The following is an 18,087-nucleotide window of genomic DNA, read 5'->3' on the forward strand; positions in this document are numbered from 1 at the left end:
AAATAAGTGTTATTTTGGTAATGAAAAATAGACAATAAATTACATCAAGCCGCAATGTCTTATTTTTTTTATTACATATAAAGATTTTTATTTAAAAATGTGAATTGTTATGCTGTTGATGGATTTAGCCTACTTCTTTTTTTACATAGAATTTCTCCAGCCTTTGAAAAAATCCTCGAAGTGAAGATGCGTTAACTCCACTTTTATATTTTGAGTTAGGTTGAGACAGATGTGTGATTGTGTGAGTTGTTCCCGACCCTGTCAATCAAACACAGAATCGGCAGGAATGCCACCCCTCGAAACACTCGTGACACGATGCTTTGAATCGCTTTAGTCACATGACATGGGTGCTTCGAATCACGCTTCGGAGCAGTGTTTCCAAACATCTGCGCCTCGGGATCTCGACATCGTGTCGAAACCTCAGTTTCACGTCAGCCATCACCATACGGAATGTGAAACTAATAAACCTAAACAACACACACCAGATGTGATTTGTGATCACTGCTTGATAAAATTATTATTTCATCAAATTTTGTCAAGCACTTTCAGCTGCATCAAATTGTCAATAAAACATCTAGCTAACTGGAGAAATCAGGTTACATCTACTAACAGTTATGCATCAGTAAAACTAGTTTTTTTCAGGTTGGTGTGTCAATGTCAATTTATTGTCCATCACCTGAGAAATTTTTAATTTTATTTTTGTAGTGATATTGCCCAATGAAAAATTGTTGTGGGATTATAGGGTGGCCTGCTGGATGAGCGTGAGGTGTCCTGGCCAGAAATTCTTCTTGGAGTAGTCGTTGAGGAAATTGTGGTTGACTTTAAGATCATGAAATGTTAGTGCCCATGTACATAATGTGTATTTATATTGTGATTTGTCTTCATTGTGTTCTTTCTTTGTTTGTTAACGTGTTCACCTGTTATTGTAAATAGCGTTCACACTAAATGTCAATGATTCTTTCACCACAGAAGCTGTAGTGGTTGGCTGCCAGTCAGGAAACCCGTACAGACCCTGTGTTTTTATTTAATGCTTAGTTAGTTAGTTGTGTGGGGGTTCAGAACCCAATTTTTTGCTCACTGTTGGGTGAAACAAGCTCTGATTGACCACGAAGCAAGAAAAAAAAAAATGCTGACTTTCAAAAACGCCTGCTTCTTGCTCCAGATACAGAAGTGAAAACAGCATGTATCAGAAAATTGAAGAATAAACTGCAAACACTGCATTTATGTGACAGAGCAGCATTTAAAAGTTCTCCAAATGATTTCTATGAAATCAAATTTCCAGTACATGTGAGCACTCTAAAATTAGACCAGGTTCCTTCATATTCCTCATTTCTTCTGATGTGTTATTTTCAGTCACACCCACAACAGCATCTCTGACTCTGGCTGTGTATTTAAAGCAGCTGTGATTCTGGTGTGTGTATAGCACGAGCAGCATCACATCATGTTTCTTCTGGCTCTGCTCACCTGTATTCTGCTGAGAGCATTCAGTGCTCAGGCAAAAGTGGTCACCAGTTTTGATGAGTGTAAAGGGTTCTTTTACAAAGATACTGAACCGAGAGGAATTGGTCAGAATGGTAAAGAAATTTGTCAGAATATGGAGGTTTTTCTTACGCTACGCTGTACTCAGTTCATCACAGGATCCCCTTCTACAGCGCTTACACATTGGACCCTGAATGCTCAAGCATCGCTGGAAGGACAGAAAACTGGCACGTCGAGCCACAGGTAACTATGTGCTTCTCTCACTGTCTAACAAAAGAATTGTATTAGCACTTCACCCTCATTAGCAGGTAATTGAATTATTGGTCTCTTCATACTGTTTTGTCACTCAGCACATTTACATGCATCCTCATAATGCGATTATAATGGGATTTTGGAAATAATGTGATTAAACTTTACCTCATGTAAACATAATTTTTCAGTCAAACTAATGTGATTAAGCTCATAATCATAGTAACCATACTCACATTAAAGGGATAGGCCTTTATTAACCCCCGGAGCCGCATGGAGCAGTTCAATCTATGATGGATGGATGGACTTTTATGAGCTTCAAAAGCTTCCCACCTGTTTACTGCCATTATAAAGCTTTGAAGATCCAGGATAAATTTTATTATAACTCCAATTGTGTTCGTCTGAAAGAAGAGAGTCATATACACCTAGGATGGCTTGAGTAAATCATGGGCTAATTTTCATTTTTGGGTGAACTATCCCTTTAAACTATGTGGCGTACGCTGATTTTAATCACAATAAACAGACATGTAAACACATCTTAATCAGATTATTACTGGTCTGATCAAAATGCGCATGTGCTCGGATATACATGAATGCTGTCACACAACTTCATGTATGAACTCCGTGACATTATTCACTCCAAATCACTAAACTGTCAACACAACTCACTGCGCAGTCTCTGCTCCATCTTCATCCAGAGACAGCGCAAAGAAAGCAGCGAGTGTCTGCTAATGTTCAACATGGTGCCAAATAATATTCAGTGCATCTATAGAAATATGTTTTGCATTTGCTGTAAGTAAAAACATGGCCTGTAACATGCCCAATGCATCTGAGTTCATCATTTTTATAACACACTTTTATTATTGGAAATAATCACATTATTGGTGTACATGTAAACATAGCAATTTTAAATAATTTATAAAATACATTAGATGGACAGTACTTCATGGAACACTCTATTACAGTAATTGTATTTATAAACAAATCTCAGCCAAAAAATTGTATAAATAAATAAAGCAGCTAGAAAGAACAGAACAGAAAAGCAAAATCTTTTCTAAAAGTGGTAAAACATCAAACTAACCATCTAACATAATATTTCTTCTGTAGATTTCCCAACCTGAATCCCAAACTGATTATATGGTCCAAGAGAAGGACTCTGATGGAAACACGATTAAAAGATATCAAGCCATCAGCAGTGACTACAGAGACACCAGATATGATCGTGGACACCTGAACCCCAGCAGCTTCCACTGTGAAGAAGCCTCCACGACAGCGTTCACACTGACCAATGCTGCACCTATAGATGCAGGCTTTAACCGTATCCACTGGAAGAACTGCTGAGAAGCTTCTTAAGAAGCACGATTGACAGTGATGGTGGTTTTGCAACAGTCTACATCGTCACAGGTACGGTACCCGATGCAAATCTACGGATACCACAGAGAGAAATCTCTGAAGAGTCTGAAAGGGTGACAGTGCCCTCTCACATCTGGACGGCCGTCTGCTATAAACACCGCAGTGATGACACAAAGTCTTTCTCCTTCGGCTGTGTGGGAGAAAACCAGCCTGAAGGTGGCATACGCCTGATGAGAGTCACAGACCTGAACCATGAGCTCAGCAGACTCTATAGTGATCAGTCAATTAACATTTTTGTTGGTGATTGTTTTGGTGACGGTGATAAATTAAATGAGGTTGAGGGTATGTTTGACAAATTAATTAATCTGCCAGTGAACCAAGGAGACCCAATGGCCATAGATGTGCAGAACGTGTCTCGCCCGCTGAAAAGGACCGTCAGAAGTTACCAGCACTCACACCTCACAGTTGACGGGTACTGGTGCAGGTATGATCACCCATGTGATACACACGGTGAGGACTACTACTGGTGCTGGACCGGTTATGGTGTCTTTTTCGACAGCTGGGACTACTGCAGTCCTCCAGTGTCGGGAAGCAGAGCTAAAACCGGGCTGTACTGCCGCAGCAACCATGCCTGTTCCACATATGGTTCAGGATATAGGTGGTGCTACACAGATGATGGCAATGATGACATGTGCTGTATTTCTGATGACTGCTTCTCAGCTGTGAAGGACAAGAAATGCTGGTCTAATCACCGCTGTGGCTTCCATGGCTATAGTTACCTGTGGTGTTACACGGATAATGAAGCCAACTGGGATTACTGTTGCAAAAACTGTGATCAGTAGGGTTACAGTGTTTATTACAATTAATACCAACGTAGTACTTCGATAAGTTTTGTACTTGGAGCACTAACTAATCTAGAAACAAATAAAATACAATAATTCTAACAAATTCTAACACAATTAAGACTTTCTGTTGAATGATAAGGATTCCTCATAGCAACCTTACATTTGTGTTGTGTTTTACCTTGTTTTAAATTTGTTTATTTTGAATCATTTATCATTTAATTATTCCATTTCATCATTTAAAATAATAAAGATTGAAGTCATTTATAAACTCATTTCATTTATTCACTTTTTGATTAGTCACTTATATTGTATTGTTTTATTTTGTTATTTCCATTGTTGTAATCTTATGATTGTATGGTTTCAAGAGATATTTGTCTTTATGAAGGTCTGTGATTCAAGCTCACAGGACAATGTTGTGAAGCAGTCATTTCCCGCTGCTATTGCTTGTGGTATAATAACACTTGTTTGATTTGTGCTGGTCAGACAAAATCTGAGCATTGAAACATACCAGTGGTGGAAAGAGTACTAAGAAATTGTACTTAAGTAAAAGTAAAAACAGTGTGAATAGAAAGGTGCCAGAATAAATAATGTGGGGTATGGGTAAGGTTGGACATTTGAATTTTTGAACATTTGACGTTTGAATTTTAATTATTCCAATTCTTGTCAATTCCTTATTTCAATTCCAATAAGGTAAAAAAAATATTTTTAAACTTATTGCTTAATATTTCATAGCTGAATACTATGAATGAAAATCAACAGGCTAAAGAACACTTACACAAGGATGTGTGTGCAGCAAGTCTTCCTGACTTGAATGGTTTAAAATCACATTGAAAGTGTAGTTCGTTATAATAAGAAAGGTGGACTCCAGGCACATTTTCAGTGGGACAAAAAAAAAGAGCATGTTATTTGATATATTTGTCACGTATCCTGTGGGTGTGCCCTGGTTGGCCACCAGATGTCACTGTCATGTCTGAGCACATGGGTTTGTGTTGTGATTGTTCCATGTGTTCCCCCGGTTGATTGTTTGACCCCGCCCTCCTTGTTATTCCCTAATTGTCTCAGCGTGTACACCTGGTTCCTCCTCGTTTGTCTCCTTTAAATGATCCTGGTGTTTGCAGTCCTGTTCGGCCACGTTGTCATATGTTCTTGGTGCAGTAAGTCATGTGTGTTTCTAGTCCTCGTTTTTGCATTGCTCTGTCAGTCTGTGTTTCCCCTCGGGGTAATTTATGTTTCTGTTTTGTTTGTTTTATAATTAAAACCACCATTTCCCTGCACTTGAGTTCTCGCTTCATTTTCACTGCACGTATCATGACAGAACATGGCCGACCTCAGAGAACTCAGCGGGGAATGGATTCTTCCCACCCTCCAGCCCCTAACGTGAGGAACCCTTCTTATTTACGAATCCTCCAGGATACAACGAGGTGGCTCTCAAGGACTTCTTTAACTTTGCCCTTGATGAGCCCCTCGATGAGGAGTGGATGAGGGAGCTAGACCGCTTGACTTTTGGGGAATTGGTGGAGTTTTTGACGCTTCTCCAAGCGGCGGTGCCCGCTCACAGCGCTCCCGAGGCGGCGGTGCCCGCTCACAGCGCTCCCGAGGCGGCGGTGCCCGCTCACAGCGCTCCCGAGGCTTTGGAGTGGCCTAGTCAAAGTCCTGACCTGAATCCTATTGAGATGCTGTGGCATGATCTTAAAAAGGCGGTTCATGCTCGAAAACCCTCCAAATGTGGCTGAATTACAACAATTCTGCCAAGATGAGTGGCCAAAATTCCTCCATTGCTATTTATATTATAGCTATAGTAGCACTGCCGTGGCATGATGTCAGCCTTGCTACAACTGCTCTCTTCCCTTCCCCCGCACTGGAAAAGCAAGTCAGAGGAAATTATGTTTTATTTACACAGAATATTTTCCAGGCTTTCTCTTTCTGTGTTATTTTCCCCTTTATCCTTATTTCTCTCACTTCTCTAATTTCACTCTCTCATATCCTCTTACCAAGCAACCGACACTGCGCGAGCTGCTGATGAGGGAAACAAACGCTACTTCACTTTGAAATCGCCTTTTGCAAAAAAAGCGTAAGGCATTAGTCACTTGCACTACAACCATGTTCCGAGACACTTTTGTTGGTCTCTATAACGCTGGTTGCAGTTCCTGTAATATGTTGTGTGGCAGTCTGTAATTACTTATAAGTGTTTTGTAATCAAAATATAACACATCTTCAGGGTCCTCCAAGAGTCTTTCTACCATTAAACATCTTTGTTCTTCATTTTCAACTATTAATAAATGTAACACCATTGTCGGACAGCACAGTTGTAAGCGTTTTTTTTTTCCATTAGCTTTCAAATAATTTTGAAGTTAGGACAGCTGTGGGGTTGTCCTGAAGTTAAGACAGTTTTTACAGTTAGGAGGTTTTGTGATACCCCTTTCCTATCTGTAGTTAAGATGAGATAACACACATAGGAAATGCTGTTCTGTAGTAGCTTTTGTCCTGAATGTGGTCTTAACTGAAATGACCATGGTTACTAAACAGATAAGATAAGATTGTAAAGTTAGGATCTTTCTGTAATACGCCCCCTGGAGAAGAAAGAAACCCGTTACCTTTTGAAACTTAAAAGGGTTCAATGTGAGCAGATGATTTAAAACAGGGGTGGGCAAACTTTTTGACTCGAGGGCCACATGAAATTTTCCACATTAAGTGAGGGGCCGCATAATATGATTGACAAATGAAGCTTTGATTTTTTTTTTTATTCTAAATTGACTCTCACTTACTACTGTACTGTATGTATACTTATACATGCATGGCAGTTCTTTTCTTGTACCATCTCTGCCTATTTTTATGAGCACTTTATGACACACAGATGAGTTGCATTGGTGTACAAGTCTATGTATAAGACATTTTATCATTTCATTCAGAATTCAGAAATAATGTAAAATAAATGAAACATTTACAAACATTAGAAACATGTTTTTATATTCCCTATACTCCACAAAAAGTCCTGTAAATTTAGCAGTGTTCAGAATAGAAAAAAGAACAAAAACATAAGTAAAAAAACAAGCACAAATTATAGTGGCATTCACCATAAACATATATTATAAACGCCCAGCCTAAATATTTAAAGCGAAACTGAAACTAGCAGCGTGATTGCTGGAAAATGCACAATACAAACTCTTTTGCCTTTTCTCATTCATCACCAATCATAATGTGTGCGCTTTGCGCTTGACTTTGATTACTTTATATTTCACCTTGGAAATTACAGCACGTTTCAGATGAAAAAACACGATTTGTAATCCAGAAAAAAACTGTTCTATATCCATTTTCATAAAAATGTGTGGGAAACAGAAGAAATCATATCTTTGCAAGATAAAATGACAAATTATTTACATGTTTTCCCCACAAAATGACAGCACCCGTGAGCAGCAGGATAGCATTTGTTTTGATACTGGATAGTCTTTTAAGCATTTTTAAAACAGCTCCAATACAAGGCATTTTTCAAAACAAATGAACACTTTCACATTTTTAAAACATGTAACTTATTTACTATTGTGCCAGTTTTGTAGTGTATATAGCCATTTTGACTTTTTATTTTGTATTCGCTGTGCGGCTTGAACGCGGCGTCCATCAAAAAATAGACTAGAAATCTATCTTTGGTGAAGCCGCGCGGAGAGCCGCTTCTGAAACGTGCCGCGGATCGACTGGAGTGGCCGAGATCCGCTCCGGTGGCGTCTGCACTACAGGCTACAGCGCCATCTATTGGATTGTACTGATATTGCATATTGGAACAACTGCCTCATGGGCTGGATGAAAACGCCCGTAGTTTGCCCACCTCAGCAGATTCGTACCACTTTTTTTATCATTTTTGGACACCCCTGATTTAAAGCATCGTCAGAGCACACTTCCACAGTACATTCAGCATCTGACTCATATTCACAATCTCAACCATATTCTCAAAACTATCGTTTTCAATAACTTCAAAATCAATATTTTGATCACTGGCAGCTTATTCACCACATCCACCATCAAATGACAGTGACATATTTCACTGCGTACAGTAATTGCTCTGCAGTAAAGCCATTCAAACCAGTTCAATTTTTGCTGTTGATATTCTTTTGTTTTATGCCTGCTGTAATTATGAGTGAAACATGGCGTTGTCATTGTGTATCAAACAGTGCCACCTCGAGGAATAAAGATGCAGTGCACATTGAGTCGTCAGATATGTAGCAATATAGCTGTGCAGGAAAAATATACTGACACACATTAACATACCTCGTGTCTCTAGCGACCCTATACACTTTTACAAAACAAAATAATCAGAAAACAGGCATTCTTTTATGTTTTATTATTTTTTTCTTGTTATATTGTTTATAACGCATATATTGAGGAATAGCCTACTAAGAAATTTGATGTCTAACTTTAAAAAATGAAGGAGGAAGAAGGTAATGAATGATCTCCCGGTTCGCTAAAGACACGAGGTAGCCTATGCATTTAAAAACACAATATATAACATTTTTTATTAAAATATCCAAAAACCACTAGAACAGTGTTATATATTTTGCTGACTTGTGTACTTACATTTTCCCAAATGTTTCGAAGAATGTTTAAATCCAGAGAAATAAGCAATTTTAACTAGTGAAACGGACCGTGTCCTTGCTCCGCTTTTGTTTTGTAGAAAACATGGAAACACCAAAGACGCTTTAATATGTTATGCATTTCATTATACAGGTGACGACCGCACAGAGTAGCATTATAACATAACTTTCAAATGTATCTAGTATGATAAAACAGCTCTGGTTTACCACACATAAGCACAAGCGGAAGAAGTGAAAGCTCCGCTACATTCACGCTGTGTCACGCTCGTCAATCTTCGCACTCATTCAGCGTTTCGCCTCGACGGCTTTCTGCCTCACTGTGCTTCATACTACGATGTTAATAAATCTTTAATATATTAGCACATCCATGAACATGATTTCTGCCCGAGTCCAGTCAGATTGCATCAGCTGTGGGGACGAAGACCACAACTCCCATGATTCCACACTAAGTCTCAGCGTCATCAAACTACACCTTTGCTTCTTTGTTTATTTTTAATGCGTGCCCTCTAGTGGTGAAAATTACATACTGTGCCTTTAAGGGCTCTAGATGAGGTAAAAGTTAGTAACATTTTATCTTGGCCTAGTCTAGAAAGCCTGCACTGTAAAAAAAATAGAAATAAATAAATAAAAACTAAAAAAAAAAAAAAAAAAGTTGAGCCAACTTAAAATTTTAAGGCAACCAGCTTTTTGGAGATTTTTGAGTTCTCTCAATTTATTTTTGTAGGAGAATCTCAACTTTTTGTTGTATAAACTTAAAACAAAGAGTTGAGAAAACTCAAAAATCTGCTGAAGCTGGTTGCCTGAAAATTTAAAGTTGGCTCAGCTTTTTCTTACAGTGTATAGTCTAAAAGTTTAAAATAGGGTAATAACAATATCTGGAGTTCCAGAGATCCCAGATTTTGTGACATAAGTGTCATTTTTCATGTAACACGACAACACGTTTAATCCTATTTTTACACTATAGTTGTGTAGTTTTTGGGGATTTGTGATATTTTTAATTTGAATTGGCTATTTTAGTAATGTTTGTACAGGCCTATAACTGGGCTTATTAAACTAGTAAAATTAATGTCAAATTCACTTTAAAGATGCACGTTTCTCAGTAGGCTATAATTCATGGTGAAAACATTAGAATGGGCTAGTAGAACATTGCTGCCATCTTCTGGGAATCGAACACTTTCCAAATGTATTTTGAAGATTAAACAGTAGCCTACTGTATGCTAGTACAGTTTTGTGCTGGGATACCAGATGTTTAATTGTGTTTAATTTATAAAGTGACTTAGGCAGCACCTATATTTTTATAGTTTCACTGGAAACAATTTAAAATGAGGTTGATTGTCAATAACTAAACACTAACAAAAATCATTATGCTTTTACAAATGTATTGTTCATTGTTAGTTAATACTCACTAATGTGAGCCAAGGGGCACCGGGTAAAATCTTGCCTAGGGCAGTAAACTGGCCAGGGCCTGCCCTGCCAAAACTAACGGAGGATGATGATGATGATGAGGGTGACGTAACTGTGACATAACATAATGAAGCTGACCCTCATTTCAGGCTATATGCACACTTTTATTGAGGACGGTAAGAGCTTTTTCATGAGTATAGAGGATGCATGTTTTCTGCAACTCTGAAACATTTTAAGTTTACATTTTAAGCACAAATGTATAAGCTTAAATGCATACCAGCGACCGAGCCCAGATAATTATATAACACACTATAGGTACACATAAGCACAACTTGCAGACTTCTCACCTTTTCTATGCTGACTATTTAGAAATATCGGCAAAAAAAAAAAAACTGTGAAAAGGGATTTAAAATAAAGTGTTTTGCCTTTATTCTTCCTCCTAGTTTTGCATATTTGTCAAATGTTGAATCCATACAAATAATACATTGCAAAAACAAATTATATTGTATTCAAAACAATATATATATTATACAGTGTGATATAAAAATGTGGTATGATATACAGTGTCACAGCATGATTTTAAGTAGTTCCATCAGAAACAACATTTTGTACAGTTGTTCATGCATCTACATTTATATTGCATAATTTTGCATTAAATTAATAAATTGTATGCTTAGTTGTAGCATCACCAGCTATACTGAGCAGAATCTGGGTGGGTGGGAGATACCAGAAGAAAACCTTGTCCTAGAATTTGTGACTGCTGAATACCAAAAAATAAAAATACCAAGTTAGATTTGTTGCAGTGGGCTACTCTGTTATTTAAACTTGTAGAAATGACAGGTATTTTTATAAGCCGTTGTTCTTAAGAAGTAGAATGTATTTCAGGATTGTAAGATAAGATTGAATTACATTCATGTTTTACATTTTGCCCTTTAACAAAAGTTTATATCCAAGAGAACTAGGATAACTGTAAGCAAAACTGTACAAATAGTAGTGTTACAGTTTTTCTCGATTGCTAAAACACTATAACCAGGCTTTTGAACTAAAATTTCAAAACCATAATGGCATTTTTCAAAAAGCACACCCATTTTGCTGAACTATAAACACTATTCTCTGCTTTGACCCACGAGTCAGATTTGGTGAACTGTTACTGTAAAACTCTACACACAAATCCCTTCATTTCTCAGCGCTTACACCACGTGCTCATTTAGACAGCACTAGCATTCAATATTGTTCACTCAAGTCTGCAGTTTGAGCTCAGTTAGCACACAATTACCCAAGAGCAAACACTAGGAGTCTAAATTTATCACACATCAATCTGAATCTTCGATGGATAGATAAAAGGGTTAAAGAGTTTTTTTTTTTTTCAGAGGCTTTGCTGCATTTCTCAGATCAGAAATGCAATTCTCAAAACTACTTGTTCAACCTCCACATGATCTAGTCACTCGTGCACAGCATAAAAAGCTTCTCCTTCTTTTGAACAAGTTGGGATTGCTTTGGTACATTCAAGCAACTGATTATGTTCATTTCTCAGTGGTTTCCTACATTATCAGTTGCTATTACTGTCATCCAAACTTCCCTCCAGAGTGCACCGTTATATTGACATCATGACTAAGCATGTTGATTGTGAACAATGACACAACACTGTAAACCCTAATATTGTCTTTACTTAAACAATCAAGTAATGTTGACTAAACATTACTTAAAATTTTGCATTTTGAACCTGTTGCTTAAAAATATTAGTTAATTTAACTTATCTTCAAAATGCATAAACGTAAGATTTCAAGTATTGTGAGCTCAAAATCACGATTAATAGGTCATGGTCATTTTCACAAATGTAGTTTTCTTGACTGTACAATTCTAATACCGTGTGTATCCTTTAAGTGCAAGGTCTTTTCTATTTTTTATCAGAAAACAAATGGCTTCAATTACAATTATTGACCATAATGGGAATAAATTTAGACTATTTATTTTTATTTAGGAAAAAAGTTGATAAATTAACTTCAGTATATATACAAGTGTTTTTGTGACATTGATATATAAAATATATATAAAATTTAACTATTTATTTTGGATGCAATTAATTGTTTGACACCCTTATTCAGAATGTTTTCCATTTGTTCAATCAGTTTTGAAAAAGTGGCAAATTGACGATTATTTACGTAGCATTACTAAACCGTATCATTTTCAATGGGGGAAAAAAAAAATCTAAATAAACTGCATTTTGATATTTCAATTGTGTGTTTGTGTGTGTGCATATATAAGGAGAAAGAAGTTCTTGAAAAACAGTAAAAACAGTATATTTAATGGTCACACTGACAACTCCAAACAACTACACAATGTATCCAAAATTACTACACTAAACAGTCTTTCTGTGGTCCCTATAGTAAACTAGCCTGTAAAATCTACACAGTACACGCAAAACTACGGAATCACAATACAACTAGTATTAGCGGAAGTGCTTTCGCTTTCTTCTTCTTCTTCTTCTTCTGATGTTGTCTACGTAAGCGCCCGCGCTTACGTTCTGACGCTCACATATCATGCTTACGCTATTCTTCCTTGTGATTGGCCATGCAATGAGTTCTGCCTAGCAACAAGAGAACTAATGCAATGATTGGTGGATTTCAAAATTGGTCCTTTTGCCCTTTTTGACACCACGTTTCAAGACGAAGTTTTCTTCTATGTTCGGTAAGTAAAATTATATAGATATAGTTATTTTAAGTGAAATATGCTTGTTTAAATCCTTGTGGTATGTTTCTATAATAAAAGACAACGCAGCCATAATTACAATATTTCCCGGTCAAACTTTGCCAGCGTAGCCATCAAGTAAGTTAACGATATGGATCTGTGATGGTATGATAACTGAGATATCAGATTGTTGTTTATTTGATTTGTAATACTGAACCATATTAGTTATACACTTAATCGTAGTGTAAACGTGTATTTCTGTGGGAAAGAACTTGGCAGCCACTTCTGAGATAAATTAACGTTGCCCCCCCGTTCAAATTTTCCAACCTTGCCATTAGTTAACGACTTTTTCTTAATGATTTTGTGATTTTAAAATTTTATTGAAACGACAACGTATTTATTTTTTCACCAGTGAGGTGTAACTGTTACATATTTGATGGTCACCTAATCGTTTTTCTTTGAGAGAAAGAACATTGTTACTGCTTAATGTTAGACCATGTGAGGTAACGTTAACGTTAGTTTTTCCCGGGCGAACTTTGTAAGTGTCGTCATTAATTAACAATATTTTGAGGATAATCTTCACAATCATACCTTGAGAACTCGACTTTTTTCACAATTAGACATTTTGACAGTGAATTCTAGGTCAATTGTATGTTATGAGAACATTGCAAGTTTTTCTTTAGCTGAGCCTAATTAGGGTAGCTAGTGGCGTTTCATAGATGGTGAAATTACAGACCATCTTCACACTGGTCACCAGTAATTAGCTACAAAGTGATTTACTTATTTAACAGCTGTATCTGTCTGATGTAACGTTACCTTCCTGGATAATTGTCACTTTTTAGAGCCAGAGACCTTTATTTGCACATTTAGGTTTATGTTAGATAACATTGTAAGATTACCATCTTAATTATAGTGCAATTTTCTTTGTTTTTGCACTGACTTTGTTCAATTTAATATTATCAACTTTTCTGTTATAGGTGAGATGAGACAAGGACATGTGGAAATGTAAGTATTGCATTTTTGACTCTGTAAAAAGAGGGGTGGTACTTAAACATTATCGTTTAAAACATGGTGCTCATACAAAAACTGTACCCTTTCCATGCCTACACAATGACTGTCTTTGTACGTTCAACTCCATTAGTAGTTTAAAAGTTCATCTGGCAAAAATTCATACAATTTTGGAGTTTTCCTTGGTGTGTTCACATTTCAGTCAATATTAATTACTATGTTTTACTTTGTTAGATGTCTTCTCAAGAGAAAACTCTCCTAAGAGTTATACTGACAGAAGGGGACATAAGGAAGGTCTCACTGGCCAAGAAGCCTGATTCAGTTGATGCCTTGGTTGTTGCTTTAAAAGAGAGTTTGTGGCTTAATTACAACTTTTCGCTTCAGTATGAAGATCAGGACTTTGGGAATGCACTTTGCAACCTAACAGACATATCAGAGCTTCAAGATAGAGCTACACTGAAAATCATTCCTGTAATTGAACTAGTACCACTGAATCGAGAGGAAGTACTGGATGACTCTGCAAGCACAGCCGACACAGAGATACTTTCTACCTCATCACAGGAAAGGAAAAACAGAAGGACAGTCTAAAATTAAAAATGGGGAATTTTAGATCCAAGATGAGAAACTTGGGATACCCTGATGTAACCATTAATGGAGGAAGGAGAGGCACAAACAACCCTGAAGGAATGCCATCAAGAAAACACAAAGAAGCCAAAGAAATGTGAAATCAACTTTCTTCCAAACTTTCCAGGACATAATGATGACAGCCTTGAATCAGTTCATAAAGAAATTCAAGATGAAAAGAAGACGAGAACACCCAGTTCATCCCTTCTGGCACAACAGATGGACCTGACTTTTGCACTTAAGCGTAAAGAGATGGTTGAGTCCGCACCTGCAATCAGTGACGTGCTTGAACGTTGGCCTGCCCTCTTCTGTGAGCCTCAGGTAAGTCGTCTTTCTGTTTTCAATGCATTAAAAGGACTGTTCACCCAAACAATTTTCTCATTTAGTCACCCTTATGCAATGTAAAGTTGGCATGGAGTACTTTTGCAGAACACATTTAAAGAAAAAACAAACAAACAAAAAACACTTTCTTAGCCTCTTCATTATTTCGTAATTATTTCTTAGCCATGTAAAGCATTTCTGTGTGAAATCTAATGTGATTGTGACCTGGCCTTGTCTCCCCCCAGGTTTGCATGGAGTTCAACAGAATTACGGGCAAAAATCTAAAGCAGGAATTCTACGAAAACCTGGACAGACACAGTTCACGGTTCATGGAGCTTTTTAAAAACAGAAGGGGGACTCCTGGTCATCGCTTGTTGAACTTTTTACAGCAAATAAAGGTCAGCAATTTGTCTTATTTAACATAACTTAAAGGTACTGTGTAGTTCATCCAAAAATGGAAGTTTTGTCATCATTTACTCACCCGCAGTTGTTCCAAACCTGTATAAATTTCTTTGTTCTGCTGAACACAAAGGAAGATATTTTAAAGGAATGTTTGTAACTGAACAATTTTGGGGCAGCATTGTCTTCCTTAGTATTTCTTTTTAGTATGTACATGTCAGTGGTGCCCCAAATCTGCTTGGTTTGGAACAAATTTAGGGTGAGTAAACAATCACAGAATTGTATTTTTTGGGTGAACTATCCCTTTAAATTTTGTCAACATGTAATTTATTTCTTATTTTCATATCAGTAATCTGTTATGTATAATAGATAATCCAATATTTAATTTAAATCATATATTCTCATTACAATGCCTAAAATAGATTGATAGTGAGTTTTTCTGGCATTAATAGAATTTCATGTTTTCCTCTAAAGTCAGCACAGCCAACTGAGGTCCGAACCCTTGTTCTTCAAGGACTGCCTATCATGCTTGGAGATGATGACTCTTCTTTCTTCAAGTCATGTTTAGTAAGTACATATGTTCTTAAAAGGAATAGTTCACCCACAAATGATTACACCATGTTTACTGACCCTCAAGCCACCCAATCAGAGTTATAATAAAATATATCCTGGCTGTTCCAAGCTTTATAATGGGAGTGAATGGGGGATGAGATTTTGAAGCTCAAAAAATTCCATCCATCCATCATAAAACTGCTCCACGTGGCTTCAGGGGTTAATAAATGCATTGTGAAATGAATCAATGTGTTTGTGTAAGAAAATATCCATATTTAAAACTTTATAAAGTGAAACTGTAACAGTAACACCTCTCGTAGTTCAAAACACTTAAGGTACATCCTACATCATACATCACATTACTTGCACTTTTATTGTAAATTGAATATGGTCCACCGGAAGCTGGATATTTTACTTTATTGAAAGGCCTGAGTGTGAGTATATTTTAATTTTGGGTGAAGTATTCCTTTAATATACAAATGTGGCCAACTTTTCTTTATTAAATATCATTTATAATGCATACTTTAAAAAGTGTATACCAAATTCTTTGCAGGAAGCATCTACATTTGCATAAATTCAAGTGTATACATGTCAGTATAATGTTGGATTAGGGTTAGTGATTTGAAACTTAATGCACATTCTGATAAACATGCATTGATGATAAACCTTTGATTCCTGATCTCAATACTATGTTTATACCTGTTTTTTCACTAGGTGGCTGATAATCGCAACACTATCCTTGATGTGCCAGTGGGGATCTTATTCGAGGACACTGATCTTCAGCCCCCCAACTCCTTGCATTTGACTTCTTCGATTGGAATAATTCTTGAAGGCCAAGTGGTGATGGACAAAATGCAGGACCTCCCACAGGCAATCTGTCTTCTCTTTGGTCTGATTTGCGCACTAGACCTGAATTACCCAAAATCACTCGCCAACACGTTTGATTTCATCCAGCGTGTACTAATGTCAATGGGACAGAATGCTCTCAAGCCTAGAGTGCAGTCTCTGGCAAACCAGCTATTTGCTTAAGAAACGTCACAGATACTTTAACACCACTCTTTGTTTGGGGTTTTAAACAAAGTTATCCATTAATCTAATTATCCAGTTATCTCCATTATCCATTTATGAAGAATAAAAAGTATGTTTAAATTGTTAAATGCAGAGTTCTACAACTGATGTGCAGTAGTTACTTTGGGTAACTCGTTACAGTAGTTACTTGTTACCATTGTTACACCTCTGTAGTGTGGTTGTGACCCAGTAATATTTTCATTACAGTATAGTTTGGACTGTGATATTGTGACATTTGGGCCAAAGGCACTGAACATGTTCAGTATGTTTTATTTTAGTTTGCAGTCTTTGCACAAAGCTTAAACATTGAAATGTAGTAAGAAAGTAATTATTATACTTGGCATACATGTTTAGTACATTAACAATTGTGAGGAGTAAAAAGTGTAATTATTAAGTGCACAGAGTTGTACAATTGCACTTATGTTGGACATTTTTACTGTTGTTACCACTTTTACAGTGTGGTTGTGACCCAGTAAATTTCAACTACAGTATAGTTTGTATTGTAATACTGTGAAATTTTGGTGAAAGACACTGAGTATGTTTTTAGTTCGCCATGTTTGCACAAAGCTGAAACAGTCAAAAGTAATAGCTATGTTTACATTAACATAATTGTGATACTTGAGTGAAGTATATATGTGTAGAGTTGTACAATTGATGTACTGCACTAGTTAATTTTGTTACAACCTTTACAGTGTAGCTATGACCCATATCCATTACAGTATAGTGTTTACTGTACTTTAATATTGTGACATTTTGTCAATAAAAAGTCAAAGATTAAATATGCTGTTCATTTGTTTTATTTAAATTCAGTGTGCACAGGGCTTGCAGTAAAAAATAAGAACATCATTCAACAGTTTATTACATTTCCATGTTGAGTTAACTTAAATGTATAAGTACACTTAAAATTAATACCAAGTTAAGTGAACGTAATCGTGTAAGTACAATAAATAAGCACCAAATTTGGTGAACTGAACGATTTAAGTATAGTCTACAAAACCGCCAAGTTAAATTAACTTTAATATGCAAGTTTTGGGAGACTCCATTACTCAATTGAATTGAGGCAACGAGTTTACTCAATCAATTTAGTTCAGTAAACTTATTAGGGTTTTCAGTGAAGGACATCAGGCATGCAAGAGGATTTTACCCCCGCTGCCTGAACCGGGCCAGTATAGCCTGTATAGTCCCTTGACCAAAGACGGGATACTGGGGCAGAATTATTCTTTTTGTTGTTTGCTGTATTGTACTGTACTCTACAGTACATTAAATTGAGGAATAAAACATTTGGGGAGTAACACGAGCAACACTTATCACCGGGTTTTGTAGTATTGTTTTGAATTGATCTCATCAGTGTGTAAAACTGTGTTTTAGTGTGTGTGTTTTTGACTGTTTGTGTGTTATGTCTGAGAGCAAAGTTTGGTTTTTCAGCAAGATTAAGTTGTTTTGAGTGAAGAGCTTCATTTTGACCTGAATATAGGACGTTTGGGGAATTGAGTTAGAAGTTATGGATTCATGTT

The 18,087-nt window shown here is 36.7% G+C and overlaps 2 protein-coding genes and 1 long non-coding RNA gene across 7 annotated transcripts; all 3 read left to right on the forward strand.

Annotated features, from left to right (window-relative positions):
- Window positions 1–1,293: 1,293 nt before the first annotated feature.
- Window positions 1,294–2,928, forward strand: LOC306875147. The gene is made up of 2 exons (XR_013784713.1): window positions 1,294–1,722; window positions 2,836–2,928. It is a non-coding gene; the product is annotated as an uncharacterized lncRNA (long non-coding RNA).
- Window positions 2,929–3,047: 119 nt separating this feature from the next.
- LOC306875299 (uncharacterized protein) lies at window positions 3,048–4,472 on the forward strand (the record flags this gene model as incomplete). The annotated part of the gene is made up of 1 exon (XM_079425767.1): window positions 3,048–4,472. A coding segment is annotated over one exon (876 nt), but the record flags the coding sequence as incomplete, so codon positions are not given.
- Window positions 4,473–12,360: 7,888 nt separating this feature from the next.
- Window positions 12,361–17,349, forward strand: LOC306875140 (uncharacterized protein). Of its 5 annotated transcripts, none has more exons than XM_079425569.1 (6): window positions 12,422–12,601; window positions 13,579–13,606; window positions 13,844–14,554; window positions 14,800–14,952; window positions 15,428–15,520; window positions 16,220–17,349. In XM_079425569.1, the coding sequence occupies exons 3-6, from the start codon at window positions 14,261–14,263 to the stop codon at window positions 16,532–16,534; spliced, it is 855 nt and encodes a 284-aa protein (XP_079281695.1). In that variant the 5' UTR covers window positions 12,422–12,601; window positions 13,579–13,606; window positions 13,844–14,260; the 3' UTR covers window positions 16,535–17,349. The 5 variants fall into 5 exon arrangements, 3 of the variants coding, with proteins under 3 accessions (XP_079281697.1, XP_079281695.1, XP_079281696.1); XR_013784709.1 differs by having other exon boundaries at window positions 12,551–12,601; window positions 14,800–15,212; XM_079425571.1 differs by having other exon boundaries at window positions 12,361–13,606; window positions 14,417–14,554.
- Window positions 17,350–18,087: the final 738 nt, after the last annotated feature.

The sequence above is a fragment of the Barbus barbus genome (genome assembly GCF_936440315.1).
Source record: "Barbus barbus genome assembly, chromosome: 9".
NCBI classification, from domain to species: domain Eukaryota; kingdom Metazoa; phylum Chordata; class Actinopteri; order Cypriniformes; family Cyprinidae; genus Barbus; species Barbus barbus.

Bases quoted from the DNA above. Each gene is read 5' to 3' on its own strand.
- LOC306875140 (XM_079425569.1), top strand. From the start codon at position 14,261: ATGGAGGAAGGAGAGGCACAAACAACCCTGAAGGAATGCCATCAAGAA. The intron at 14,555-14,799 runs GTAAGTCGTCTT...GTCTCCCCCCAG, and splicing joins CCCTCTTCTGTGAGCCTCAG to GTTTGCATGGAGTTCAACAG. The intron at 14,953-15,427 runs GTCAGCAATTTG...TTTCCTCTAAAG, and splicing joins ACTTTTTACAGCAAATAAAG to TCAGCACAGCCAACTGAGGT.